This window comes from Penicillium antarcticum, assembly GCF_028974205.1.
Source record: "Penicillium antarcticum strain IBT 31339 chromosome Unknown utg000003l_segment0_segment0, whole genome shotgun sequence".
NCBI lineage: Eukaryota > Fungi > Ascomycota > Eurotiomycetes > Eurotiales > Aspergillaceae > Penicillium > Penicillium antarcticum.
The window spans coordinates 2,610,521-2,637,322 of record NW_026695301.1 but is presented as its reverse complement, the minus strand read 5'-3'; the positions used below and the strand labels follow the sequence as shown (position 1 = coordinate 2,637,322).

Sequence of the window (26,802 nt, the reverse complement as noted above, 5' to 3'; positions counted from 1 at the left end):
TCTGAAACTTGCATTATATATCCAAATCTCAATCAAATAAGAGACAAATCTCATGGATCTGTGACTCGAAGTATACTCCGGAGCCGGTAACACCTGAGGAACCAACGCCAAGACCACTAAACCCGAAATGGACCACCAACCTCGACCGTCACCCTGGCTCTTCAATGTCCTCGAACTCTGCTGATATTCAACAACATCAGACTTGATCTACAATTACAATGCTTTCTCAATCGGCGCGTCGGCTTACACCGGCCATGTTGTCTCTGCAATCCGCTCGTGCCCCCATCAGCCGACGCACCTTCACCTCGACACATGCCGCAAGGAACTCATCTCCACAGCCCAGTGCCTACAAAGAAGGGGTATGTATTCGATCATTGTAACCGGTTCAATTGATTTATGAGTTCAACTGCTAATTTCTATCAGATGAACCAATATAAGACCTTTATGGGCCCCTTCGCCAAGGTCTTCCTAGGAGGCGTGTTCGTTTACCAAGTTATCTACTGGACATGGTTGAAGCTGGAGATGGATGAGACGAAAGTGCGAAAAAATGGTTAGTTCAACCCTCTTCCCTTGTCATCAAATATATACGTTGCTAACTTCTCACAGAACAAGTGGCCGTTCTAGAAAAACAGGCCCGGGAAATCGCCGATACCCAGAAATAATTTCCATCTTGAAAAATTTGTACAATAGATGTATTCATGAAGCTCTGAGCTATATCTCACTGTGTCTAATCTGATCTGATTGACAACAATTCCAAACTGGAGCAACAAGTCCGAAGTCCCAAACGCCAAACATTGCAAAGATAATCTATAGTAAATCCATCCAACATTATTGATCCCAAACGGCTATAGAGCAGCAAGCTTACGCTTTCTCGTCCCAAGTGCAGCAGCCTTCCTAGGCGGATTTTTCAAACCAGCTAACGAAGCCGCATCCAAACCCGTATCCATAACATCGGACGCAGACGGGAACCGCCAATCAACCCCCCTCTCCCCCTTCTTAAAATGATCCCGATCAATATGATTAAACCGCTCATCCAGCGCCGCAACACCCTCACTCCGAAGCGGAATCTTCCGATCACAAAACCCACACCAAAACTGCGATCCATCCGCCAGATCGAGTCGATTCGTGCTAGCACGCGCCGCAACTTCATATTCATGAACGCCATGCCCGCGCACATGCTGCGTATACGTATCCACGCTGCCGAACAACCGCTCACATACAGTACCCTTGTGCGAATCATGGGCTGTGCAGATCCAGCTGGGGACGTGGAGATGTTGAGATGTCTCGTGGCGTTTCCAGTCAGCTTTGCTGCCGAAGGATTTGGCGCAGTGGGGGAATGTACAGCCGTAGGGTCTTTCGTGGCGTTTTTGGTGCTTTTTCATTTCGCAGCGGAGGCGGGTTTGTTTGGGGCAGGCGTCGCATTGGAACCAGCTTCTTCTTGGGTTGGGTTCGGCTTGGGTTGGGCTGCCTGTTTCGTCCGAGAGCCGTTCTAGGGCTACTGAGAGGACTTTTTGGAGCATTTGGCGTTGGGGTTGGGTTAGTTGCGTATTATCTGATTCGAGGTCGATTCCTTCGTCGATTGTTTGGCTCGATTTGCGGTTGCGGTTGTTCATCATCTTTGTCATTGCGTTTATGAGATTGTCTGCTGCGTCGGTTACCGAGTTGTCAGGTTTGGTGTTGGCTCTTTCTGTCGTGGGGTCTTGGGTTGTTGGTGATACGCCCCATGGGCTGAAGATGGGGAATTGAGATGGTTCAGAGTCGGCGATTGAGGTGTTGTATTGGGTGGGCTGGGTGGCACCGAATGTGAACAGACCGGTCTGCTCTTGCAAGACTGGCTCGAATTCGGTGGTGGATTGGACAGATGAGACATCGTCTTGTTCTTCAGAAACTGATTCATCTCGAGTGCTGCGCTCGTCGAAGCTCTGTCCTGCGTGACGGCCGTTGACCTTGTCATACCAGTCCATGGACCTGTTCCTGGTTAGCATTGATGCCTTTTACCTAGGCTGGATATAAGGAAGACTCACTTCTTCAATAGCGCATCTCCATCTTCGTCATGATGCATGCGGTTAAGGTGTTGCTTGAAGTTATCCAAGCGTGGCCATTTCTTATTTGGTCGTGGGCAGCTTGAGCCGAAGCACATGTACATCATCTTCGGCCCACGCTCAGGCTCCTTGTTATGCACGCATTTCTTATGACGGGCGAGGTCATTGATAGTCCCGAATCCTTCCTTGCGAGGACAATTCGGCTCGTCGCATTTGAACAACTTGCGATGGCGAGCCTCGTGCTTCCTATCACACCGTTAGTTCCGGAACGACCTCAACCAAAGAACCAAACATACCTCTTATCTGATGGACACTTCCCACTCCACTCACAAGAAGGATGATCACACTTAAAAACACCATCAAACATCTGCGACGGCGACCCAGCAAGCTCAGAAGCAAGCGAAGAACCAGATGCATAACGCGCATGAGCAAACAAAGGCGCGGAACCAGCCGCGTTCTCCTTGGCACCAATTTGCGGCGACGAATCAACGCCATAAGTCGAAGCGACAACAGACTGTGTTGCGCAACTCGTTCCTCCATATCCCGAATCCGCCGAATAACTACCCATATATTGGCTCCCGCTCTCAGAAGGATCACTGTACTGATGATGCGACAAGCAGTAATCCTGCTCGGGTAACGGCGCCGACATATTCATATGCGACAGCGACGAGGATGCCGGGACACCAGTGAGCAGGAGTGGATTCCAGGCATCTTGATCGGTCAGACGGGAAGGGTAGTTTGAATAGTAGACATCTCGGGTAGACCAGCCATTCAGGAACGATGGGTCGAGAGACAGGTCGGATCCGAGGTGGAGGTCTAAGAGAGGTTGAGATGAGTCGAAGGGGAGAGAGTGCTTGAGATCGTGAGATCTATCCATGCCCTGGAGAAGGTCTGTGGAGTCGTTCCAGCCGGAGTCCTGGGGGGTGGGGTTAGCACTGTGTATATAATTGGTGTATGTTTCGAATCAAGTGGAGGGACACGAACCTCCATATCTCTGATGGGTAAGTAGTGTATCGGGATGGAGTAGATAGGAGAGAGAATATAACATGAAACGAGACGGGAGGGGCAGGATTAAATGTCTACACTCATGCATACAAATGCCAAAACCCAACACGCGAGAGACACGCTCCACTTCGCCCCGAGCCGGCCACGCGAAGGGAATGTGTGAAGCAGAAAAAAGTAAAGTTCACCCTCGCGTGCTGAAGCGTGGAATGTCATCCCTTGATTGCACAGCCCACTATCCTGTATTGTATACGGGAATAACATCATCCAGTCTGGACTAGGATAGTAGATGAGGCTAATAGCTTGAATCAGAAATTACAGTAGATCACTCCACCGAAGATCCCGATATCCTTAGGATGGATAGCCCATATCGTATTCAAAGAAACAGGACCAGGGCTTACGCTGGGAGTATCCTACCTGTACGCACAACGTAAGTCAGCACATCCCCTGCACGAGGCATGCAAGACAAAACAAAAAATCCTCAGCTTACCAGCCCGAAGATCCCAAAATGAAAGAGCGTAAAAAGCAGGGAAGCAAGGGTCATCTCTGACCGGGGGAGCGATCGGCATGGAGATCGGCGATGCCATGTTGCAAGGGATGGAATAGTGCACGTTTAAGCGAAGAATACGATGTGCAATGTGGAGATATTTGATTTTGACTTTGACTCTGAGACCTGAAACGAGGCGAAAGTCTGATCTCAACTGTCATATCCAGCTAAATTCAGCCCACCTATATTCAGCGGGTGGGAGTTCGCGTGGAACTAGGGAGTGGTTCTTGGTTTCTGGTTACCCGTGCATCTAGTTCGGGTCTAGTACTATTTAGGAAAAGTAGCAATAAGTACAATATGATGCTTCATATGCTGCCTGTTATGCGCGGTTTACGGTCTGAAGTGGAATATCCGAAATAAGGGTCCTGCACTGGTATGTGGTGATGTAAAAGGGGGTGTTCATAGCCATCATTCCGACATAACTCGCTAAACATGGCAGATTCCGTCTCTGCTCATGTGCCACCTGTGGCGCTGTAGCCGATGAAAATTGAAAGTTATGCAAGATTGCCTGCCAATGAAAAGGGGGAATAAGAAAGACAGTCCAAACAACAGACAAAAAAAAAAAAGAAGAAGAATATCAAGGGAGAGGATAAGAATCAAGGGAGAATCACATCCGGGAAGGACAACCCGAGGAATAAGTGGAAGAGTAGTTCATGTCGGGTTGATAAGCATAAGTGCCATCGGCGGGGTACACAGATTGAAACTGATACGAGTTCATCTCTGACTCTGGAGTTCTCGGCCTCGGAATGGCGTAGGGTGGGTACGTCAATGAGCTTTGATGCAGGGGATGAGTCTGGGCCTGGGCGTGAGCCTGTGACGGGTGGAGCGCAGAGCCGAACTGACCCACTCCGTACGCATACTGGTCAGGGGTGAGCGAATCAGTCATGGACCCCGGCATGGACTCGGGCTCCTCAATAAGTGGACTGCCAGAGATAGTGGGGAAGTCGACAGGGCCGTTAAATGAGAACGCAGGGATGGGCGTGCTAGTGTTTCGAGTTGTGTAGTTTGATGACGTTTCGAGAGGTTCGTGTCCATACGTAAGAGAGGGCGAGGGATAGGTTGCCGATGATCCGCGAACCGGTTCCACTTTGAGGTTGGCATGGCTGTGAGTCGGGGCAGGGCTTAGGGCGCTCGGTTTTGCTAGATGTAAGACAGGCATGGCGAGTTGTTCCATGTGTTTGCCAAGGTGGACCGATAATTTTCTCCAGTCGCTACAGACATTCCCGCAGAATCGACACGGCTCTGATTGGGGCGTTCGGTCCGTGTCATGCCGACATTCTTCGACCGTTTGCCATAAGCGTTTCACATCTTCTTCTCTTCGGCTGTTCGGCAAAATATCGGCTTCCGAGGTCTTGCCGTTTTTGAGCTTGGGCTCTGGCATTTTGTGTTCTCGGACCAAATGCTGCACAAAGTTGTCTTTCCGGAAGCACGTATGATGGCATTCGGGGAATGCGCAGGTCCACCATTCCAGCTGTCGGTGTTTTTCGTTCTCGTGGCGGACCCAGTCTGCCTTACGCTTGAATGACTTGGGCTCGGTGCAGTGAGGGAATGTACAAGTAAATGGTTGAATGTCCTCTTGAACGTGTTTAGACCAGTCGGATGGCTTCTGAAACTTCTTGACCTCGAAGCAAATCGGACATTCGAATTGAGCAGGGAGTTGGTTGACCGGCGGTGGAGGCACTCCGGGAGGGTATTGTGCTGCAGTGGCAGTAGTTTCCACTGTAGAATGTTGTTCATGTCCCGGACTGTGATTCTTGACTCGGAACTGACTCTGACCTGTCTCCGATCCAGTGGGAACCTTGGACTGTGGTAGGAAAGTGGCTTGTCCGCCTGAGGCGAAACAAAATGTCCGAGACTTGCATGTCTGATTGACGACCGCCTGGGAATGATTTTGCTGCAATTCGACCAAAATCTTAAAGCGGCGATCTTGTTCATGTGCAAGACGGTGAAGTAAAGCCGGTTCAAGTCTCGGATTCAATTGCATGATCTGCGATTTGAACCCTTCAATTGTCGGCTCTGGGAGGCTCTGTACAGCTGGGAAATCCATGACAATTCCCTTACTGTCTCCCATGACATTGTCTTTGTTCTCGCAAATGGGTTTAATGCCAAGTAATGGGCTTCTTGGTGGATGGGCAGCGTCTGAGCTGAACCGCCCAGGTGAAGTAATGTTCGGGACTGGTGGTCCACCATGAGCAGTCATCAAGTTCATCAATCCTGGGTTAGAAGGTCGAGGAACTTCACTTCTGCTCCGACCTCGGCTCTTGAGTGGCAGACTTAATGAATGTCTCTCTGGATTTGGTGAAGGTGCAGGTGCAGGTGAGGCCGCTTGGACAGAGCTACTCCCCCCAACGGCAGCCATTTGACTAGACATGGAAAGAAGAGCATTGGTCAGGCTCGGTGACCGGGAATGCCGACGGGGACGGGTTGAGAAGACATTCCGGGGCGAGTACGGTTTCGGTTGGGGTTCTGGTGCTTCACGCAGTTGAGGTCCAGGGTAGGTGCTGGATTGACTGATGAGGGATAGGTCGGAAGCTGAGCGCTTTATCTTCGAAGACGCTTGTTGGATCCAAGGACGTTTTAAAAGACTTAAGCGTCTTTTCGGTTGATCTTTAACTGAGAATTTCTCAAGAGATGTAGTGACGTTGATGATACTGTTGTTGTCGATTGTTGCTGTAAGCGACGCCGTTTCAAGATCGCGAACACGTTTCTCAAAAGCTATCATAGCATCGGTCGAGCTAGTCGGCTGCATAGCTTCTGATCTCGGGCTCGAGTCGTGAGGTGGGTCGTGCCAGGGGTATAAACGGAGGCCTTCATCTGGTTGATTAAGGGATGAATAGACCTCGGGTGTGCTGCGATCATATCTACCAGGCTCATCGACGTTGGCCGGTATTGAGTCCGAACCAGTAGCAATACTTTCCTCGTCCTCGCTAAGCAATTCATCACTGCTTTCGTGCACCAGAACCCCAGGTCCGGGGAACGAGCGACCCGCAGAGCGACATTTCAAACTGAAATAATCTTCTTCTTTCAGAGGACGATCTCCAGTACTCCTCGCTCGAAGTCTGCTGGGCACATGGTGTCGGCGAGGAGGACTAGGCGGTTCATCGCCGGCCTCGCTGTTAGCGCAGCTCACAGATACAGACCAGTGTGTGATGTCCTCGTTCCTCTCCTCCCTTTCGCGCTTGATTTGGATATCATTAGGACTCGGCACGTATTCGTTTCCGCGAGAGTCTGGGTCGATACCGGCTAGGTGGGTAGAAGGGTGTCGGATCCACTCGCCATTTGGAGACCGCGGGACCGAGACAGACGAAATGGATTTGTGATCATCGGAATCACTGCCGGACTCACTCGATTGATCGTTCGGGTCCGCTGCGGAGAGGTGCGCAGAAGATTGGCTGCGGTGCCTCTGGTGGCCAGTCGTACGTCCTTTTGGTGAATCGCCTCGAGAGAAAGTCTCAATCTTGAAGACTGGACTCCTTCCCCTGGTCATGTCCGATGCCAGCTCATTACTTGACTCCTGGTTAGTCGTAGCGGTGAGTCGGGATGGCTCATTCAATGGGACATGCGAGACACCAAGACCGGCTTGGTAAGAGCGGGGAATCGACTGCACGGTGTTGGTATTGTCAAATTCTAGACTTGGCATAGCGCCCGATGGATTCTGATTCATCTCCGAGCTCGTCCTCGTCCACTGGAACACATTTGGGGCCATGGGCGAAGACCACACAGGATCGACAGGCACGGAATTGTCCGTCCGGTAGGAAGAAAAGCTCTCATCGCGCCAGCTACTCGAGCCACTGGCCAATTCAATCGCCTGCGGTTCGACGAAGGCGTGTTCGGAAAGAGGGGAAGTGCACGCGCTATTATGATCATTTCGGGGGTCCAAATAGCCCGCCTGTAGTGTGGAGTCGATCCCCGCGTCCTGAGGAGAGCCCAATATCTGCCCTGTCTGTCCAGGACTCGCCGACGGTGTTAATCGAATAGCGCTGGCTTGGAAGTAGATTTCTTCGGGGTCGGATGTCGCAGACAAATAGGGATCTGGCGCGTGACGGTCCTGGAGCGCATTGTCTGGCGAAAGCTCCTGACTGTGGGGTGAAGCTAGCGACATATTGGAGTTGTTAAATCCCCGAGATCGAGCGCAAATGTTCGCCTTGAGCACAGGCGACTTCAAGGCCAGAGGTAAAGTGGTCCATGCGGGTTTGGGGGGTTGAGGTTATAAAAGCGATTTACAGTGTATCGGCCGCTGAAGAGAGTGGACTATGTTCAGAAACAAGAAACATGAGCAAGTTGAAGATATGAAAAGAGACAAAAAAAAAAAGGAGATGGGGGCCGATCCCAGATCCCTCTAGGATGTTAGCGAGATGAGGGGAACTTGAGGCTGAACAAGCGCCGGGCGCAAATTGCAAGTCCCACTGTTCTTAGCTGTTCTTATTCTGTACTGCAAACTGTAGTTGGATGGAGATGTTAGGACATAGAAAAGGAAAAAGTATTCTCTAAGCCTCAACGCAGGAGGGCTGTGGCTAGTACGAGTCGCATGATTTAGGCTTACTCGGATTGCCCGAAATAGCCAACTTCTCTCGAGATGTAACTTGTTTTGATCCTGGCCAATTTGGCGCCCCAGCCACAGCGCTTTGTATGTATCAAATATTTCTATTCTTGTCCTCAGCCTCCTCTACAGGGCTGAAATGTGAATCCATGCGCTTGTTGGCGATATGCGACGCGGCCGTTAGTTATACTTTGAAACGTCGGTATGGGTCTTCCGAGCTATCCACATGTTCGTTGGGCATCCGAACGAGGTCTAATTTTGGTGAAGTCCGGTCTCATTCTTATTTGATAATATAACTTATAGAATGACTGTGAAGGTGTACCCACAATAGCTTCACAGAAATGGCCCCCACTACTTGCAGAACAAGAATAACCACAGCCCCAATGCTGAGTATTCCTGCGACTTAGCGTGATATCGCCGAAACACACCGTCGCAGTGCACAGAGTTATGATCCCTCCCTGGTTTATCTCTTCGGGGTGACGGTCCACGATCCTTCACCATGGGCTCTAAATAAACAACTCTGCCTCCTGTATCTGCATCTATATCGGGCGACATTTGCAAGACTTCTATCAAGTTTGAGCCATCTAGAACAGACGTTACAGCGGGGACCAGTCCTCACACCCAAACCTGTGGGGTCTGAGACATAATTAAAGCAGAGAGTGGCAGTATCAACTCATAAAAAAAAAGATGGGTGGCACAATCATGGCTTGTAACTAGCCGTAAGGATGGGCTAAAAGGTAACGGAGCATAGGGCTAATGTCAACTTGGAAGAAAGCCGGGAGATAGAACAGACCCATGGAAAAGGTCAAGCACGCCGGGGGAGTCAACCACTATATAACCACGCAAACCAACCGATAAACAACACGCATCAGATAACCAGAAACAGCGCACCATTAAACAAAGATCAACCAATCCAAATCACACAACCCGCCAAGAAACCCCAGATAAGAAAAGGAGCCTAAGCCCTAGATGGGTGTAAGATCCGATTATCACAACCCCGAATGATAACTGGATCTATAATGGTATCATTATCAGGAACGATATATCCCACAGTCATGGAAATCAAAGAGATGGAACTATCATCTGTAGATCGGGTCCAACACGTCTACTTTCAAAGATTCCCATTGATGGATTCAGGGTCTTGGCTATTGCCAGATCGTAGATAAGAGGCTTGGTACTCGTGTTTCGCATATGATATCCACTAGAACCATGGCCATGGGAAATGATATAACTATCTGATATTGTCTCCCCCGGAGGAAGGGGACGGGGTGGAGGCAAGCTCTTACAATGGCCGACTCTGTAAGTTTCTACCCCGAGCAAGTACGATATGGACTGTGGATTGCTGACGCAGCTCGATTGACAGCCAGTATATAACGCATCCACCCCTACCGGGGGCGATCCCCTCAAAGTTGATGTGAATGGCCAGTATGCAGGCGTTGAGTGGAATTACATTTACATTGTCTTTTGTGGATTCATAGTTTGGTTGATTATCCCCGGAATTGGTCTGCTTTATAGTGGATTGGCACGACGGAAGTCTGCACTCGCATTGCTTTTTCAATCGTTGATGGTTGTGGCCGTGTATGTTGGACCTCTGCGCTCTCTGCTCATGTGAATGGAACTAATATGAAGAGTAGGACGACCTTCCAATGGATTTTCTGGGGATACTCCCTGGCCTATGCGCGGGATGCAAGCCCGTTCATTGGTACATTAAAGAACTTCGGTTTGAAGGGCGTGATGGCGGCGCCGTCACCTGGTTCAGCTGATCTGCCCGAGATTGTGTTCTGTTTCTATCAGCTTCTGTTCTGTGCATGCACAGTCATGATCGTTGTCGGCGGAGCATTCGAAAGAGGAAACATGATCCCCTCGCTAATCTTCAGCTTCTGTTGGGCAACCGTCGTCTACTGCCCGCTAGCCTGTTGGACCTGGAACAGTAACGGTTGGCTATATAACCTGCCCTCGCTCGACTTTGCCGGTGGCGGCCCTGTACACATCGCCTCGGGCTGGTCAGCACTTGCCTACGCCTTCGTCCTAGGAAAGCGCAAGCACCTCGACCAACCATCAACCGCCAAACCACACAACACGACCCTAGTCTTCCTAGGAACGACCCTGATCTGGTTTGGATGGTTTGGCTTCAACGTGAGTCACACCCACACGTCACAGTAAATCCAGTCTGACTGTCTGCAGGGTGGCTCAGCTCTCAACGCCAGCATTCGAGCAATGCTAGCGGCATTCAACACCAACACGGCCGCTTGCACAGGAGTCCTAGGCTGGGTTTTAGTCGACTACATCAAACATCGCGGCAAATTCTCCGTGGTAGGCGCATGCGAAGGCGCCATCGCAGGCCTGGTAGGAATCACACCGGCCGCAGGCTTCGTATCAATCTGGCTAGCAGCCGTAATCGGCTTCATCACCAGCGTCGTATGCGCCAGTCTTCAAGATCTGAACGATTGGCTGCACATCGATGAGGGAATGGACGTGTTCAAACTCCACGGCGTTGGAGGCATGGTAGGAGCCTTCCTAACGGGTATCTTTGCGTCGCAGTCGATCGCAGCACTGGATGGTGTCACCGAGGCGACTGGTGGTATTGATGGGAATGGCATGCAGGTTGGGAAACAATTGGCGGAGGTGTGTGCCATCTCCGCGTATTCATTTATTGTTTCGTGTATTCTGCTCTATATCCTGAAGTTTGTTCCCGGGATGCACTTGCGCGTGCATGAGGAGATGGAAATGGTTGGATTGGACCGGGCGCAATTTATTGATGAGCAGATTGGGGAGCGTGGGATTCTGGGCGATCTTTGCGGGTCTTCGCCATCACCACCGGCTGGGGCTGTCAACGAGGGGGTTGTGGTTGGTTTGGAGAAGAGATAGGGTCTCGGGGACGTGCCGCGCCAAGACTGTCTCTACTGTACGTCTGCATTGCAGGTTCTTTACTTGAACGCGCAAGCACGGGATATCTCAACCTTAATCCAGTGGAACAAGGTGTCCTATTTATTTTAAAGGGACAAGTTACATACACATAAGTCAATATGTAAAACATACTCCGTACTGTCAACGTAAAGGATCAGACCCTGAGACCCTGAGCGGCATCAAGGGCCGATGCCAAGAAAGCTGACGTATGCCTGGTCTAGCCTGCATTCCATGACGAGGCCTGGAGTAAAGCTGACATGCATGTGTAGATGCAGGGAAATAAGGAATAATCAGTCACACTTCAATATTACTTACTGTTTAGATGTGCATTTATTGATTAATATTGAATGAAAATATAAAAAAAGAAAAACAGAATTGACATTTAACGGTAATACCCGGTAAGAATACCCTTCTTAGCCTCTTCCGGCCACCTTTTTCGCCGTTTTTGCCACTGCAAATTTAGTCTCACCCGTCACGTTTTGTATCCCCGGAGCCGTCGCGTCCTCCCGCTTTTGGCTCCTTATCTCTTCTCCCCTCTACAATCTGTCATTCGTTTTGTCTTTGCCTTTGCCTTCGCTTTTCCCTGCTTTCGCCTTAATTAGGGGGTCCTTTCTTCTACCTTTGTACCAGCTTGTCATGATCTGCGAATAATCGAAATCGAGTCCAAATGGGCAAATGTATGTGCTCTCACCCCGACTTATCTCCCTCTCAATACTGACCGAATTAGGGCGTTATGGTGTCGTCCTGGACGCAGGCTCGTCTGTATGTTCGATTGGTGTCGTAGTATTGCTCACTCTCACTAACCCGCACAGGGGACTCGCGTACACGTTTACCGATGGCTACGAAATGCCGCTGCACGAAAGGACGCCGATGCGGAGGAGTTGAAATCGCTACCGGAGATTAAGACCAAGGAAGAATGGACCAAGAAGATTCACCCTGGTGAGTTCGATGAGATACGGCCGCAGCAAACGACGCTAACCCCTCCGTGAAAGGTGTCTCGTCCTTCGCCGAAAAACCCGAACTCGTTGGATCCGATCATTTGGCCGAACTTTTGGATCACGCAAAGGGGATCATTCCGAGAGAGGATGCGAAGGATACCCCGATCTTCCTACTCGCCACGGCGGGCATGCGATTACTTGGAAACCTCGAGCGGCAATTACTTCTGGACCAGATCTGTTCCTATGCCCGTGATAACACGGAGTTTCTACTACCAGACTGTGGGGTTCACATCCAGGTGATTCCAGGTGTGACTGAGGGACTTTATGGGTGGATTGCGACCAACTATCTCATGGGTGCGTTTGACACCCCCGACAAGCACGACCATGGGAAGGGACATCACACCTACGGATTCCTCGACATGGGTGGCGCATCTGCTCAGATTGCGTTTGCGCCGAATGCTACGGAAACGGAGAAGCACGCCAATGACCTGAAGTTGCTGCGGTTGCGGAATATTGACGGTTCGGTCCAAGAACATAGAGTGTTTGTCACTTCATGGTTGGAGTTTGGTGTGCATGAAGCACGCCGACGCTATCTGGAGGCTTTGCAAACTGCGACTGGACCTGAGATCAAGGAACTACCTGACCCTTGTCTTCCCAGTGGGTTGCGCACGACTCTAGACGGCCAGGATGTATCGGGTGAGAGTGAAGAGAGCTATCTATTGGGCACGGGCAAGTTCGACGAATGTCTACGGCAGACGTTTCCTTTGCTAGACAAGGATGCGCCTTGTGCAGATCAACCCTGTCTTCTGCACGGCATGCACGTTCCGGCCATTGATTTCGATGTCAACCATTTCATTGGAATCAGTGAGTACTGGCATACTACGCACGAGATTTTCGAAATGGGTTACAAGGATAAGGCGTATGACTTCAACACGTACCAGGAACGGGTCAAGACATTCTGCTCTCAAGACTGGGACTCGATCGAGCACGGTCTTGAAGCGAATCAGTGGGGGAAGAAGGTCAATCGTCAAAAGACCTCCGAGGTATGCTTCAAGGCGTCGTGGATCATTAACATGCTCCACGATGGTATTGGCGTTCCTCGCGTGGGGTTAGAAGAAATCACTTATCCTGCGCACAATGGCACCAAAGAAGTCCTGTCTCAAGGAAAGGAAAAGGGTTATCTCGACGCTTTCCAAGCCGTTAACAAGATTGACTCGACCGAAGTGAGCTGGACCCTAGGCAAGATCGTCTTGTATGCATCTTCCCAGGTGCCTATGGAGATTGAAGAGGCTCTCCCCGTTGGCTTTGGCAGCAACCTCCCCGGTGTGCCGTCAGACTTCCAATATCCCAGTGTTCAGCTATTGCCGGACTCCGACAGCTTCCACAGCGAGCACTGGCATGATGCCCTGTTTGACGGTGATTCGCCCCGCCGAATCCCAGGCTTCCTTCTCTTCATGTTTATCATCGTCGTGGCCGGCTTCTTCCTATGTGGACGCAGCCGCCGGTCACGCATCTACAATCGCGTCACTAATGTACTCCGTCGCGGCGGACCCTCCCACCCAAACCATCCCAAGAAGCGAAAGGGCCTCAAATCGATGCTCCCATTTCTCGGCCGGAACACCCCATCCTATGAACGAGTTCTCGAAGCCGGCGCCCAAGATTTCGAACTTGGCGTGACCGACTCAGACGGCAGCGAGGATGGAGGCCGTCTCTCGGAAGCCAACTCCGCCAGAATGGGACCACCAAAGCGAGCCTCTAGCTGGGGCAGCAACAGCAACACCCCAAGCTTTAAATACGCGTTAGACAACAGCTCAACTGGAACAATTGGACTCGGGATCAGCAGCGGCGGCTCAGGCATTGCAATTGATCGAGCAGGTCTAGTAGTCCGCACCGAAAGCAGGGACCATCTTGCCCCCATTGCTCTCGGACCTACCACCAACGGCCGTCGATCAAGAGCCGGCAGCCCGACAAGATCTCATCACCAAAAGTCTCCCAGCTTGACACCTCTCGGCGACGACTAATGCACACGACCTCCGATTTTATGCATAATTACCTACCATTCCCACATCGTGTTTCATTTGGAGTTGGTCTTTTGTGAGGTGCTGTCTCGTGGCTTTCTGCTTTCGATTCTTGGTATTATATTTCTCACTGTGCTCTGGAGTACCTTTTTGTTTTTTTGTTTTTTTTTTTGTGTTGGTTGCTGTCTCGACCTTATCCTGGTGATTCACACGTAGCGAGGAGTGTACCATTAGCGGACAGTGTTTTGAATATAGACTAATCCATGCATTAAATTTCTTACACAGTCATGATTCATTAGTTGTCAACAAGGCAAGGTTGGGGCATTTGAGCGTACATGAGCCTGACGCTTCTCGTAAGAGATGGAATGATCTGTGAGAAGCTTTGTGCCGAATTGCTTCGTAGAAAACCATACTCAGGTATACAAAAAAAGGAGAACAAGACTTCATTTAGAATATGCAATTGGCAATAAACATAGTCAAATTGCGTTCCTGTAGGCTGCACATGTGATAACGCTAGTTAACTAACGTTATCAACCTCACTCACAATGCAGCCTCGATATTTAGGCCATAACAGTCACGTGAGGAGATTGCAGTCACCGCCCGGCAAAAAGGGCTTCGACATAGCGAGAAACTGGCGCAATCAGCTTCCAATTCAATCATTGCCCTCGACAATTAAACCTGTCGCACGCCATATTACCCTTTCCCCCTCCATCTATGCAGTTGCGATTAAAGTTACTACTATAGCACTCCCTACCCCCGGCCACAGCCACCACCGCCACCATGCGCTTGACAGTCGAGCTCATTCAAAATTCCCTATCATACATCAACCCGCTCACAGACCGCGAGCTGGATCTCCGAGGTGCGTCCAAGAAATGCAAACCTTTCTGAAAGGAACAGGTACTACCCTTTGATCTGAGAGCTGGATTGATATCGTCTTTTTGCGCGTGCAGGGCACAAGATCCCCGCAATTGAGAACTTAGGTATTGCCAAAGTAAGTGCTGCCTGCGTGATGCAGTTTGGTCTGGATTGTGGTCTACTGTACTGGTTGCTGCTAGCCCAGCTTCATTTCGCTTTGCTACTGTTTTTCTGGGCTTGGTGTTAACCTCTCGCAGGATCAAGATACGATCGATTTCACCGACAATGACCTCTCTTCTCTCGGAAACTTCCCTCACTTTCCTCGCCTCTCTACCCTCCTCCTCGCTCGCAACCGTATCAGTCACATTCAGCCGTCGCTAGCAACCTCCCTGCCTAATATGAAGACCTTGGTCTTGACCGCGAACAATCTGTCTGAGCTTGTGGAGCTGGAAGGACTGCGGGGCTTGACCAAATTGACGCATTTGACTCTTATGGAGAATCCAGTGACACGGAAAGAGGTTCGTATCCTTCAAAACAGCAGCACACGAGCCCATACTAACCATCTCAGAACTACCGCTACTGGGTCATCTGGCGCATTCCCTCAGTCCGCTTCCTGGACTACCGCCAAGTGAAAGACGCCGAGCGCACCGCAGCAAAGGAAATCTTCGGCACCTTCGAGGAACCCTCATCCCTCGCATCCAAGATCCTAGGCGTCAAGACCCGCACTTTCGACGTCAGCGCAGCAGAGCGCGCCCCTACCGAGAAGGGCATCCGCGTACAACTGACCGACGCGGAGCGCAAACGTGTGGAGAAAATGATTCGCGAGGCAAAGAGTCTGCAGGAAATCACAAGGCTAGAGAAGGAACTGAACGAGGGCCGGATACCCGGTGGAGCACTCGGTGCGGAAGACGCGGACGGGGACGTGCAGATGTAAAGCAGACATCGACTCTGTTTGGGATCTACGGACAATGAACATACCATTATTCTTTCTGTTGTTTCTGTTTCTGTTTCTGTCGCTGTTCTCTGTTCTTTTTGGGGCTTAGCTTTCTGGTTTTCTTTTCTGGTCGTTCGGGATTCTCATATACCTGGCTTGAATTCCTGGGGTTCAGTGTGTATCATCTTGAGGGTTTCATTGCATGGCCGTGAAAATTTGAGCATTGAATCAAAATATTATCTCTACCATGTTGCATCCAAAGCGCCCAGGCACGGGCTTTGCCTGTAGAAACACCAATCAGAGCCAACCTCGCATTTCACCCGTAGCCATGGACGGGAATTGGTCCGATACACGATAAATACGTATCAGCCCTGCAACATATGGTTCAGTAAACGATAGCCGATCAATTAGACTTCTTCGGTGGCTTATTCTACGCCACGACAGGGGTCTGTTCGCGCTGACCATTGGCAATAATACATGACTGTAATTGATAGAAGGCTGTCAATAGTAGATAATAAATAGTGCATATATTAGCATACCCTGTAGATAGTATTATCAACACCCTCGCACTATCGAAGCACAAGTGCTCCGTAAATGTATAGTGGAGATATGGACAACAAGGCATTCAAACACAAATACATTATCAGACCATTTGTGGCTAGCAGGCAGGGGCTTTGACCAAGACCCATTCTCCCCTCGGGAAACGTTCAGCCGGGGAGGCGGTTCTGGATGCATATTGTACAGTAGCATCAAGCAATACATAATAGAAGAAGAAAACGATTGACAGGGGAAACACTATAGTGTGGCTGACTATTATTTCGGATCCGGGGTTCAGGCTCAAAGCTACCAGACTTTGAGACGGGAGTGGCTGTCAATTTTAATCCAATACCAAGTACTCTAAAAGGTCTACATTACAGTGCATAGTGTAAAGAGAAGTGTAGGCACGGACACAAATAAGTGAACACATATTAATCCCACCAAAACGGCAATTCACCCGTCGATATACTGTAAAACGGGGCACGCTACACAGAAAAACGCTAGAAAAAAAAAAAAAAAAACAATAAGAAAAAAATGAGACAAAAACTCCTCCGCACTCGGCCCATATTCGGCCATGGTTCGCATGGTATGATCACCGAGCATCCCTACTACACATAGTCTAGATCGAGTTTCAGCACCGATGAACGGCCCAGAAAAGCAGGAAACGATTAGATATTCTCCGGCTAGAGGATTTAGGGCTTATATTGGTGTTTGGGGTTGGAGAATTGGGTTTGAACGGTAGGTTTTCCGGAGACTCATACATGTAGAGAGACTGTTTTGAATATTTGGAGAGGTGATCTTTGCCTTGTTTGTGTCGATCCGGTTTGATCTAACTTTGATGTTCCTTCGGGAGATGGACCAGTGCCTCGGTACTGTTATAGGAGATAGTCTCCGTATATCTATACGAAGTATGCTAGTATATGTGGGATACCTGATAGTTATATGTGTATATGTATGAGTACAACCGTAAATGTAAAACTCTGGTGGAACAATAAACTTTCTCCCATTGATAATGGCAGATCACATACCAACATCGCAACATGAAATTGGGTCAATCGTGAGCGCATAGTGGATCTCATTGAAGACTAATTTCGAGTTACATACGGCCATCAATTGTCCACTGTCTCTCAATTTGTGGTTCCAAGCTTGTTGATTTGACATCTCGGGGCTGCCCGATCCCTTTTCCTTCCCCTTTATAACCTTCCAATATCGCGACCCCCATGAACGGAACCGCTTGTCAGCGTTATGGCTTCCAGTCCCATTACGCCGGCTATGCCGCCGCCGGCGGGTCAGACATCCAACTTCGTTGACCCGCCGTACATTGGGACCAAGTTTCTCGTTGTGAATTGTGTTTTTCTGCCGTTGGCTGCTGTTGCGTTATTTGTGAGGACGTGGACTCGTTTATTCATTGTTCGCAGCTTTGGCTCTGATGACTGTAAGTTACATACAGTGCCAAAGTGAAGGAAGTGATTGTATACTGACTTGCTACAGATCTTATGATTATTGCCCTTGTGTGTATTCCCGGCTGATTGATGTCGTTCACGTTTCCTGATGGCTTCGGTCTACAGCTTTTATCATGCGTTCTCACAGCTGTCACACTAGAAAGTGAGTGACCCAACTCTTATGCAATTGACACTTCGCTGACACGATCTCCAGTGCTTAATTGGGGTCTTGGGAAGCACATGTGGGATGTGCCCATCCAATACGTATCGCCAATGTTTGCAAAGGTTCGCAAGGTCAGATATCCAACACAAATGCGACACTGACATCAGCAGCTAAACCTAATCTCCGCGATATTCTACTGCGCCGCGACCGGCTTCACGAAATGCTCCGTTCTTGTATTCTACCTCCGCATATTTCCGAGTCGCAACTTCCATATCGCTGTCTGGGCCACGGTCTTTATCGCCGTAGGATACAGTTTGGCTAGTGTGCTCGTCAACGTTTTCAGCTGTTCCCTCATTGCGAAATCCTGGGATTCGACGATTACAACCGGAAACTGCATCAATCGTCCTGTCTTTTACTTTGCGAACGCTGGACTGGGAATTTTTACCGACTTCGCGACAGTTGTGGTTCCGATGTATGTTTCCATGTGGGAGACTATACAATGAACGACGCTAATGAGCTATTTCAGACCATGGCTGCGCCGATTACAAATGCCTATGCGACAGAAGATTGCTGTCAGTGCTATTCTAGCAATGGGTTGCTTGTGAGTCGTGTCTGTCTTGAGAAATATAACTAGTACTCATGCCAGGCCTAGCGTCGGAGTTGTCAGCTGCATTCGGCTGTCATCACTCTATACCCTTCTAACCAGTACCGATCTAACATGTGAGGGCCTCGCCAACTCAATCTGTGACAAATTGCTAATCAAAATAGGGGCAACGACTGACGCCTTGATGTGGTGTACAATCGAATTAAACCTGGGAATTTTCGGTGGATGCGTGACAGCCATTCGACCCTTTGTCCGACGATACTTCCCTCGTCTGCTGGGTCTATCGGCATCAGACAATACCTTCAAATCTCGCAAATACGGCCACCAACTGGGCTCCCTTCCTTTGAGTGAACGTCCTAATTTTACAGGGCGCAGTCATGGTCAGTACTCTGCGACCCTCACGACGCACGGCCAAATCCTCGATAATGACAGTGAAGAACACATCTTATCGCCAGGGGCTAATAGGCAGAAAGACGTGGACGGAATCATCCACACGGTCGAATTCGATGTGGAGAATTCGAGTTCACATGTCCGGCTGAACTCGGCAAAGCCGGATGTAAATAATAGGAATGATGCATGAATACAAATAATATAAATTTTCATGAGACATCAGCCTTTCACTAAATAGTGGGGCAAAGCCCCTGGACACGCCACCTCTTCACACTTCATGCATAACTAGACAACGCTTCACAGTACACAACATTCAAATGCACATCCACAACCTGAAACACCCCAACATGAACCATAATCGACACTCAAATTTCCCTTTTGGGTCACAATATCCAAACATGAGTGCACGTTTATCACAATCTCCGCGAGGGTGTCCACACCCAAACCGCACCAAGTGGAACAAATACCCACCTCACAATCCAATTCCGCACTAAACCCGACTCGAGTCATGAAAAGAAGCTAGACAAACAACAAGGCGAGACCACCTGAGTCAAGACAAACCCCGTGGAGAGAAGAAACCAGCGCCGTTATTACATTAACATGAACCCATCACCCCGACAGACACGTCCTGTCTCTGTCTCCATTCCGTTTCAATTCCCCACCCACCTCAACAGCTCAAAACAGGGGTTCATACAAGATGCGCGTAACAACAGCCGTACTCACCCTCGCGGGCGCCGTCACCGCGTCGGTCCCAGGCTCAGTCCCAGCCTCGGCACCTGTCCTCAGTGCGCCCGTCACCTCGCCCAATGTTTCGGCGGGATGTCAGGCGCTGAGGGCGCCCCTTGGTGACGCGCTGTTTTTCAAGAACAGCGCTGTGTACAAATATGAGGCTACGAACTTTTGGTCGAATACTGAAATTATGGCTCCTGGTTGTGTATTCCGGCCGCAGAGTAGTCAGCAGCTTGCTGAAGGTATTGGGGCGTTGGCTGGGGCTCATGCTGAGTTTGCTGTTCGGGGTGGTGGACATATGGGTGTTCGGGTGGGTTTTGTTTGTTGAAGTTTATTTCGGGAGTGTTTGAGTGGCTTGCTAACTTGGTGTGATGTGTAGGGATCTAACAATATCAATGATGGCGTTTTGATTGTCATGTCTAATTTGACTACTTTGGCTTTGAATGAGGATCAGTCTGTTGTTTCTATTGGTCCATCGCACAGGTAAGGCTTGCAGGTTTCGTTTTTGTTATTTGTAGATTGACTGTGTTTAGATGGAAGGATGTCTACAGCTACCTGCAGAAGCATGATTTGTCTGCTGCTGGCGGTCGTCTTGGCCCTGTTGGTGTGCCCGGATTGTTGCTTGCTGGTGGTGTCAACTTCTACGGTAACCAGGTTGGATTTGGCTGTGACACTGTTGTCAACTATGAGGTTGTTCTCGCCGATGGTTCTATTGTCCAGGCCAACAAGACCAGCAATCAGGATCTTTTCTGGGCTTTGAAGGGTGGAAGCAGCAACTTTGGTATTGTCACGCGCTTTGACCTGGCGACTATCAAGTCCCCTAAGGTCTGGGCTGGTTCTTATACCGTGGAGGCCAAGTACATTGACCAGTTCCTGGCTGTATGTTTACTCTTTTCTGCTTCGCTTTCCGCTGCTAACGCTATGGTCAGGCCGCTGCCAAATATGCCTCAGACATCTATGATCCCAAGACTCACATTGTCCCGGCTCTCGTTCCCGGCGAGACTACTCTCGCCTCGGTGATCCTGTTCTACGACAGCGACAATACCAGCTACCCCGAGATCTTCAAGCCATTCACCGACATCCCCGCTATCAGCAGCACTCTTGACTTTAAGACGGTCTCCGAATTCGCCACCGAGACCGGCGCCATGGTCGTTGACGGTATCAAGTAAGAAACCTCACACTTCCAGCCAAACCAAACCAGTTCCTAACAACCCAAAAAAGCGACGTATTTGTCGCCGGCACCGTCAAGGGAACAACCTACAAGGAACTCCATGACGGAATCCGCATAATCAACCAAACCTTCTTCGCCGAGCTACCAAAGCTCTACGCCCAAATCCCAACAGCGAACATCTCCACTATCCAACTAGACTGGCAACCCATCGGTGCAGACTGGATGCAAGCCTCCGAGGCTGCTGGCGGAAACGCCCTGGGTCTGGACTCATCCAAGGTCTACCTCTGCTACGCCGAGGTCGTCGAGTGGATTGGGACCGCTTATGATGATATCGTCGCCAAGTGGGTTGAGGATACAACCTACAAGATTAACAATGCTACCCAGAAGGCTGGTTTGTATGATTCGTTCAACTATATGGGTGACAGTGCTGGCTTCCAGTCTATTTTCCCCGGCTATGGTGAGGAGAATCATCAGAAGCTTATTGATGTTGCGCAAAAGTATGATTCTCATGCTGTTTTCCAGACTCTTATGCCTGGTGGATTTAAGGTCTACTAAATTGGATCTTGTGGGAACTAGGAGGGGAGGATATGATATTATATGATATGTTGTGTCTCCTGGTTGGGGAGAGGCGGAACTTGTATATAGAGCATCTGATGATAAGCTAATAATAGCCAAGCCATGCGATATTCTTTTCACTGAATCTCGATCTATAGGTGAACGGTATTTAAACAGATTGGCGACAATTAGGGTCTGTATATAACTATAGCCGAGGTACTTCAAAATAAGCATAAAAGAAGCGAAAGAAGACAGGTAGCCTCTAGTCTAATTAGATTGATAAACATACTTAGATATCAGCTTTGATCAATAAAATTTATATCGTTACTCGCGATTAACCTGGTAAACTTTGTTAATGTCTTTGGTTCATCGCTAAGTGGTAAGGGTAGTTTCATCTTCTATGAGCAACCCTAACGTACGTAGAAGATTTGGATTAACAAGGAATGAAACTAAAGAACTGAAAACCTGTCTTCAACAAAAGACCTCAAATGCTTTCAATTCGATTTTCGGATCACGCACTGACAAAAAGGAGAGACATATTATTTCAAAATCAAAGTCACAAGTTCTTCCACCTTCTCCCTAGGCACCTCACGACCCAAAAGCCATCCAGCATGCCAAATGGTATCCTCCTGAGACTTGATCGACTGCTTCAAGCGTGGCCATAAATTGAAATGACCATGTGGCATGCCAGGATAAGCATCAAACTTCACTTCAACGTCGTTGTCTTGCAAAGCCTTTGCATAAATAAGACCGTCGTCACGGAGAATGTCTAGCCCGGCGACCTGAACATATGTTCGTGGAAGGGCAGAGAATGGCGCTGTCGACATAAAGGGCGAAAAGTCTTCCGACAAGAAATCCTGCCTGTAGAGAGTCTCATAACCCCCAATAGACTTTGCATTTAGACCCGGGTTTCCAGGCGCATTTGCGTTTTGCTCACGAGATATCCACAGCTCTTTGTATTTCTCCGGCACGGTCTCTTGGCTCATACACACCGGAATACTGGCCAAAACTCCAGTGATTGGCGGAAAGAGCTTTTCTTTTACTGAACGATGGGCTGTGACGATGGAAAGATTTCCGCCTGCCGACCCGCCACCAATGACGAACCCTTTGGATAGGTCTGCATCGATTGCTGACGCGTTTGCAGCTATCCATTGCACACTATCCCAGATGTCATTCGGCGCGGTCGGGAATTTGTGCTCGGGTGCTAAGCGATAAGAGGGTTGAACCACAGTGGCGCTGTACAGATATGCGATCGTGCGAGCCCAAATAACTGATTGGATATTTGTACCCATAACAAAAGCTCCTCCGAAGATTAGAACAACCACGGGGTTTGCCCGAGAGGAGTTTCCTGGCTTGGTGATAAGAAGCTCGCTTTGGTATCCATCACGCATCGTGATGGTAATCACTGATTCTTGCGTATCGAATGTTGGGCAGGAATCATATGCTGTCTTCTCCATTTTGGAAACTATTTGGCGCAATTGCTCAATAGGTCCCGAAAAATCCATTGCTGGAGGTGGGCTATGCAGAAGAGTCTAGTATGGGATTAGGCAATGTTCAAGGACCTGATCTGAGCTCACTTACTGCTTCGAGCTCCGGATCCATGAGGCCTAAATTGCGGACATCTTCTTTGGTGTTATAATTATCCATCTTCGTAGAGGAATGACTTTGGCTGGTGTGAATTAAGTGATTCATCCAGTGATGACTGGGGAGGGTTGAGCTATACAATTTCTTTCAGTGTGAATGTAAACCTTTTATAGGACTATGGATTCTTCCTGTACATAATATGTAGAGTCAGGATGATTCATCGAGACTCATAATCCGCGGATTTGATTGGTGGTTAATGAATGGGTCCACCAACATCCTCAATCTGTATGAAGTCTTTCTTCACTTGGTTTCAGGCTGCTTCTTCTCAGTTCTTGGTAACATTGTACCATCCCCAAGTCACCGTCCTTGCTACTCCCGAGGTCTGAAGTTCTGGCCCAGCAACTCTGCTGGTCTTGAGACAGAATCCACATGCTTAGGTCAGATTAAGGTACCCGCAGGAAGAAGGAATACGTATTTGTAACTTTTTCAGTGATCAAGACCAATCCCATACTCGACTATTAACATTGTCGACCACAAAGGACTATTTATAGGCATAGTAAGAAACAAAAATAGACACGATGTAACCTTACAGAATCTGTTTCTTGTTGCTTTTTTGGCTTCTTCTATAAATGCCTCGAAAGCCGCTCCAATTTCTACATTTCATTATCTATCAGTTCTGCAAATCAACCTATCGAGCCTAAATTTTCAACCTTACTCCTTCAAGATGCAGTTCTCCTCTATCCTCTTTGCTATTACCGCTCTTCTGGCTGCTGCAGTCAGCGCCGCCCCCGCAGAGGCGGGCAAAAGTAATTGCGGACACGTGTGCTATCCTAAAGGTCACAAATGTCCTAGTGGATTGGTGAGTGACCCAGTAAATTGCATAAATTGTCACTAATGTGTTCTTTAGCATCTTAAAGGTGTACGTACTGACAGCTCACTCTTTTCTCCAGTGACTTCTAACCGTTTTGATAGTTCAACAACAACCAATGCTACCGCTGTTGCCAGTAGATTCACTCTTTACAGGGTTTCGTTCATTTTTCGTCTTGCTGCGTATATTTATCACAGCTGCAAATACGAGTAGGAGCCCATTGTGACCAGATTCTATCCATCATGCTCTGTTGTTAAATCACTAGCTCTTTTTAGAAATGAACTGGCTACAGCTTTCTCTTTTTTTGAACGCAAACTTGGATTTGTACAAGTGATCAGTGATCAAGATAGAGCCTTGATCCCAGACCGAGGTATCCAGTTCCCAGCCCAGCACAAGAAGCGATTACTTCCGTAATGGACGATGTCACAGCCTACCGCGAGCTCAATGCGTAACTTCACTAGCTGTAAACGCGACCTTGACCATGAGATCAAAGGTAATGATAGATTTTTGAGTCTCATACCCCCAGCCAAGGGAAGATGAGTGCTTCTCGAAGCTTACCGATATCGAAAGCCGTTTGTCTCTTTGGACGAAGGAGACATCGATCCAGAATCCTGCAATGGTGATAGAACAAATGATGCGCAGATTACTTTGATAACCATGAGCAACAATCTATGATAGCAGACCTGGTACAATGAAGATGAAAATATCTGGGGAAAGATGAAGCTTGCAAGCACATTACTAGGTCTCAGACAGCATGGAGTTGAGATAGAGGATTCCACAGCCCCCCAGAAGACATATATTATCACCAAGAAATGATACATGATCATCCACGATCGTACACACGACAACCGACCGAACAATACAAGGGCACTCAAACTTAAGTAGACTGGATCCGACCGATCAAACCCAAGATCCTTCTGACCTGGCTATCTCTAAGATCAAGGTAGTATATCAAGTCGGCCAGAGGCATGAAGAAATGTCAGACTAAACCTAGTGACGGTGAATAGAAGGCTTGATATGAGCTCTGTAAGGACAATACGGTTAGTATCGGCCATGCCATGCTGGTTCGCAACTGGGATCTATGATATCCCGCGATGGTTCGCATTCAACAATGTCGTGTGGGACATACCATACCATTCACAAAACTTTCATTATTGAGCCCATCAGAAAGAATTTTGGCTTATTTTTTGTGGCAAGGAAGTGCGTTCATCGACTTAGCTATGTACCTTTTGTGTATTATTTCTAACAATGCTAAATTGGCGCCATATCCGACACTCATAACCACCTCAATATCACCAGATCGTGCCCAGAAGGATAAAAACATGGACTAAGTCTCATTTGGGATGCTGCGATTCCGTATGAAGGAAGTCATTAAGCTAGACATTAAGGAAAAGATGAGTGATATTTGTTTTTATGGACTAGGATACTACCGGTGAACTAGTATCTGGGGCCCAAATGGGCTGAAGCATATGAGGCTGAAACACAATTCCGTTGAAGAGTGGGTCCAGATCGACTTATGTGTAGAATAGGCTCCTTGGATCTTGAAGAGGATGGATTGCTTTAATATTGAACAGCATGAGAAGTAAGGTCGAAGGTTTGGTCTGACCAGTTAAGTTTGATACCGTCTGTTGTATTCCAACAATGCCGTGAATCAAACCAATTCGGGGATGACCGTGGCTTTTGTGGGAGCAGCAACCTCATAAGCGTACAGACCATCTCCACCGAAGACTACTCATGACTTGCATTGCGATGTGAGAAAGATATATTGATCATAATTTAGCACTTGGTATAGACAAGGCTCTTGTTTTGAAGTTAATATTTGACTTATTTCCGTGGCAAAGCTCACTTGGGCTCTCCATTGAGTCATCTATCCATAATGAGTATTTCCTTTTGGTAATTCACGAAATATGGGAGTATACTAATGATGTTGGATGTATAGCTTTGAAAATACCAGCTGCCATAGCTTAGCCGTATTATTCAATGCCCGGAGATTTTCCAGTCCACTCCGACGTATATTGCTTGTGCATATTATCAGGGCACAAGGCTTAACCGATGCCAGACATTCCACGATAAACGAGATAACCGCCAATGAACCATACGCCTAACTTCTGACTCAATTAATCTGCGATGCAGGGGGATGGTCATTTGAGTTGATTGATGCTGACATCAGTGCCATCACAGTTGTTCTTGCAGCTGCACCCCCATCCGTAAATGGAAATCAGACTGCCAATCCAACGTCAGTCTTCCGGGAAAAACGACCTTCTATGATTCCATTCAAGCAGACTCAAGCCTAAATTGAGGGGACTAAGCATACGTATATCCACTCCCCCGTTGTTCTCGGTCCAATGGAAACCCTCTTCAGCCTTGCACTAGAGGCGCTGGGTCCGATCACAATTAACAGACGTCCGGTAGCAAAGCCGACGGGCGCCGAACCGGCTGTGAATCTAGGTATTAATTTTATTTGAGAGACTTAGCAGGTAAGCGCTGATGTCGAGATATCAATGACCCCGGCACTAAAGCCGACGTAGGCCGATCCGGACGAGGAGCCTTCAATTTAGTTCAGCTCTCGGTGAATGGTCAGAGCCTTACAAGGTTAGTTCTCCCGAGAACTGCTAGTCGATCCCGAAATGAGGTTTGCCGAGGTAGATCTGCACTGCCGGACTCACAAGTTCCAATCGGCTAAGCCGTCACAAGCATCATCACGCCAAGACTTATGCCTTCATACTTGCATGATTGCACGTGAGATCAATATAATGTATTGCAAGAAATGAGCTGTCATTGGATCTAAATTTGATGAAGAATCTTTTATACAGCAAGGAATTGCCTTTCCGAACAGTAAGCCAAGGCAAGGCACGCGCGCATTCATGCAATATCTTGACAGAAGCCTAGAAAAGTTGGGGTTCTAGACCCTGTCAACATCTACAGGTTTGTCTAAATTTTGACCTTGCCCAATGTGACCGTCTATAGCTTCAGCTG

At 48.6% G+C, this 26,802-nt stretch overlaps 9 protein-coding genes across 9 annotated transcripts; 6 read left to right on the top strand and 3 right to left on the bottom strand.

The window, feature by feature from the left end:
- Positions 1-218: 218 nt before the first annotated feature.
- Positions 219-662, top strand: N7508_003709 (uncharacterized protein; the record flags this gene model as incomplete). The annotated part of the gene is made up of 3 exons (XM_058461775.1): positions 219-359; positions 424-550; positions 607-662. 3 exons carry the CDS (start codon positions 219-221, stop codon positions 660-662), a joined length of 324 nt encoding a protein of 107 aa, XP_058322352.1.
- Positions 663-845: 183 nt separating this feature from the next.
- On the bottom strand, positions 846-3,032 carry N7508_003708 (putative C2H2 finger domain protein; the record flags this gene model as incomplete). Its single annotated transcript, XM_058461774.1, has 4 exons — positions 846-1,968; positions 2,025-2,288; positions 2,339-2,958; positions 3,027-3,032. The coding sequence occupies 4 exons, from the start codon at positions 3,030-3,032 to the stop codon at positions 846-848; spliced, it is 2,013 nt and encodes a 670-aa protein (XP_058322351.1).
- Positions 3,033-4,198: 1,166 nt separating this feature from the next.
- On the bottom strand, positions 4,199-7,693 carry N7508_003707 (putative C2H2 finger domain protein; the record flags this gene model as incomplete). The annotated part of the gene is made up of 1 exon (XM_058461773.1): positions 4,199-7,693. One exon carries the CDS (start codon positions 7,691-7,693, stop codon positions 4,199-4,201), a length of 3,495 nt encoding a protein of 1,164 aa, XP_058322350.1.
- A 1,725-nt stretch (positions 7,694-9,418) lies between these two features.
- On the top strand, positions 9,419-10,999 carry N7508_003706 (ammonium transporter; the record flags this gene model as incomplete). The annotated part of the gene is made up of 4 exons (XM_058461772.1): positions 9,419-9,430; positions 9,495-9,709; positions 9,766-10,267; positions 10,316-10,999. The coding sequence occupies 4 exons, from the start codon at positions 9,419-9,421 to the stop codon at positions 10,997-10,999; spliced, it is 1,413 nt and encodes a 470-aa protein (XP_058322349.1).
- A 706-nt stretch (positions 11,000-11,705) lies between these two features.
- On the top strand, positions 11,706-13,997 carry N7508_003705 (putative nucleoside diphosphatase (Ynd1); the record flags this gene model as incomplete). Its single annotated transcript, XM_058461771.1, has 4 exons — positions 11,706-11,715; positions 11,766-11,800; positions 11,851-11,977; positions 12,031-13,997. The coding sequence occupies 4 exons, from the start codon at positions 11,706-11,708 to the stop codon at positions 13,995-13,997; spliced, it is 2,139 nt and encodes a 712-aa protein (XP_058322348.1).
- Positions 13,998-14,774: 777 nt separating this feature from the next.
- On the top strand, positions 14,775-15,783 carry lea1 (U2 snRNP complex subunit LEA1; the record flags this gene model as incomplete). The annotated part of the gene is made up of 4 exons (XM_058461770.1): positions 14,775-14,853; positions 14,945-14,985; positions 15,050-15,367; positions 15,418-15,783. The coding sequence occupies 4 exons, from the start codon at positions 14,775-14,777 to the stop codon at positions 15,781-15,783; spliced, it is 804 nt and encodes a 267-aa protein (XP_058322347.1).
- Positions 15,784-17,565: 1,782 nt separating this feature from the next.
- N7508_003703 (uncharacterized protein) lies at positions 17,566-19,109 on the top strand (the record flags this gene model as incomplete). Its single annotated transcript, XM_058461769.1, has 8 exons — positions 17,566-17,755; positions 17,812-17,831; positions 17,889-17,925; positions 17,977-18,047; positions 18,096-18,397; positions 18,452-18,526; positions 18,578-18,645; positions 18,694-19,109. 8 exons carry the CDS (start codon positions 17,566-17,568, stop codon positions 19,107-19,109), a joined length of 1,179 nt encoding a protein of 392 aa, XP_058322346.1.
- A 507-nt stretch (positions 19,110-19,616) lies between these two features.
- On the top strand, positions 19,617-21,374 carry N7508_003702 (FAD-binding oxidoreductase; the record flags this gene model as incomplete). The annotated part of the gene is made up of 5 exons (XM_058461768.1): positions 19,617-19,958; positions 20,028-20,131; positions 20,182-20,527; positions 20,578-20,813; positions 20,870-21,374. The coding sequence occupies 5 exons, from the start codon at positions 19,617-19,619 to the stop codon at positions 21,372-21,374; spliced, it is 1,533 nt and encodes a 510-aa protein (XP_058322345.1).
- A 539-nt stretch (positions 21,375-21,913) lies between these two features.
- On the bottom strand, positions 21,914-23,021 carry N7508_003701 (alpha/beta hydrolase; the record flags this gene model as incomplete). Its single annotated transcript, XM_058461767.1, has 2 exons — positions 21,914-22,906; positions 22,956-23,021. The coding sequence occupies 2 exons, from the start codon at positions 23,019-23,021 to the stop codon at positions 21,914-21,916; spliced, it is 1,059 nt and encodes a 352-aa protein (XP_058322344.1).
- Positions 23,022-26,802: the final 3,781 nt, after the last annotated feature.